General features: G+C 59.9%; 1 protein-coding gene across 1 annotated transcript; it reads left to right on the top strand.

Moving 5' to 3' along the window:
• Positions 1 to 238: 238 nt before the first annotated feature.
• Positions 239 to 835, top strand: LOC138113309 (uncharacterized). Its single transcript, XM_069021472.1, has one exon. It carries the CDS (start codon positions 239 to 241, stop codon positions 833 to 835), a length of 597 nt encoding a protein of 198 aa, XP_068877573.1.
• Positions 836 to 1,117: the final 282 nt, after the last annotated feature.

Below are 1,117 nucleotides of genomic sequence, written 5' to 3'. Positions count from 1 at the left end.
ATTTTCGGTATTATTCACCTGCTGCTTTACTTCTGGTCGGACTCAGCTGTGCCACTGGCTGAAGAGGCGGCGACAGGGACAGGCTGCTGACCCATAGCTCTCGGTCCGCAGCGCTTCGTGCACCGCACCTAATTACTGTAAAGTCATAAGCAGACATAAAGCGGTCCGATTAGCATTTAGGTAATTGCAGTGTGTTTAAACTGAGGCTCCTGGCTGGTGCTGCTGCCCCCCGGGAGCGATGCGGGGCCGGCGGACGTGGAGCCGGGGCAGGGACGGGAGAGGAGCCGGGCAGGGAAAGGAGAGGAGCCGGACAGGGACGGGAGAGGAGCCGGGCAGGGAAAGGAGAGGAGCCGGACAGGGACGGGAGAGGAGCCGGGCAGGGAAAGGAGAGGAGCCGGACAGGGACGGGAGAGGAGGCCGGGCAGGGAAAGGAGAGGAGCCGGACAGGGACGGGAGAGGAGCCCGGGCAGGGAAAGGAGAGGAGCCGGGCAGGGAAAGGAGAGGAGCCGGACAGGGACGGGAGAGGAGCCCGGGCAGGGAAAGGAGAGGAGCCGGGCAGGGAAAGGAGAGGAGCCGGACAGGGACGGGAGAGGAGCCCGGGCAGGGAAAGGAGAGGAGCCGGACAGGGACGGGAGAGGAGGCCGGGCAGGGAAAGGAGAGGAGCCGGACAGGGACGGGAGAGGAGGCGGGGCAGCAGCGGGAGCGCAGCTCCCTCTCCCGGGCAGGGGGTACCCACCGCCGCGGGGGAGGCTCCTCCGGCTGCTCCTCTCCGCCTTCGGGTCTCTCAGCCCTTCCCCGACAGGCAGCTGGAGAACGTTACAGAAAATCCGAATAACTGGGTTTGGGAGGGTCTGTAACCTGGAAATTTGAGCACGGAGAGAATTGGGAAACTCAGATTTGGGGCAGGGGCTTCTTTTCCCCTCCCACGTTCAACAATTTTTTTCGGAGTTAAGCAAGAAACTGGCCCTGAGAACCACTTTATTCATAAAATTTGAGGTTTCATAAAAGAAAAGGAAGGTTTGAGGTTAAGAGTCAGTTTAGGATCTGGGAAAAAAGTGTTGCAACAGCAGGATTTTTACTGATTTGCAAAGCCCTGTGTGAATGTCTTGTCAAACTT

The sequence above is a fragment of the Aphelocoma coerulescens genome, chromosome 7 (assembly GCF_041296385.1).
Source record: "Aphelocoma coerulescens isolate FSJ_1873_10779 chromosome 7, UR_Acoe_1.0, whole genome shotgun sequence".
NCBI classification, from domain to species: Eukaryota; Metazoa; Chordata; class Aves; order Passeriformes; family Corvidae; genus Aphelocoma; species Aphelocoma coerulescens.
The sequence above is the reverse complement of the archived record's forward strand: the minus strand, read 5'-3'. Positions and strand labels throughout refer to the sequence as shown.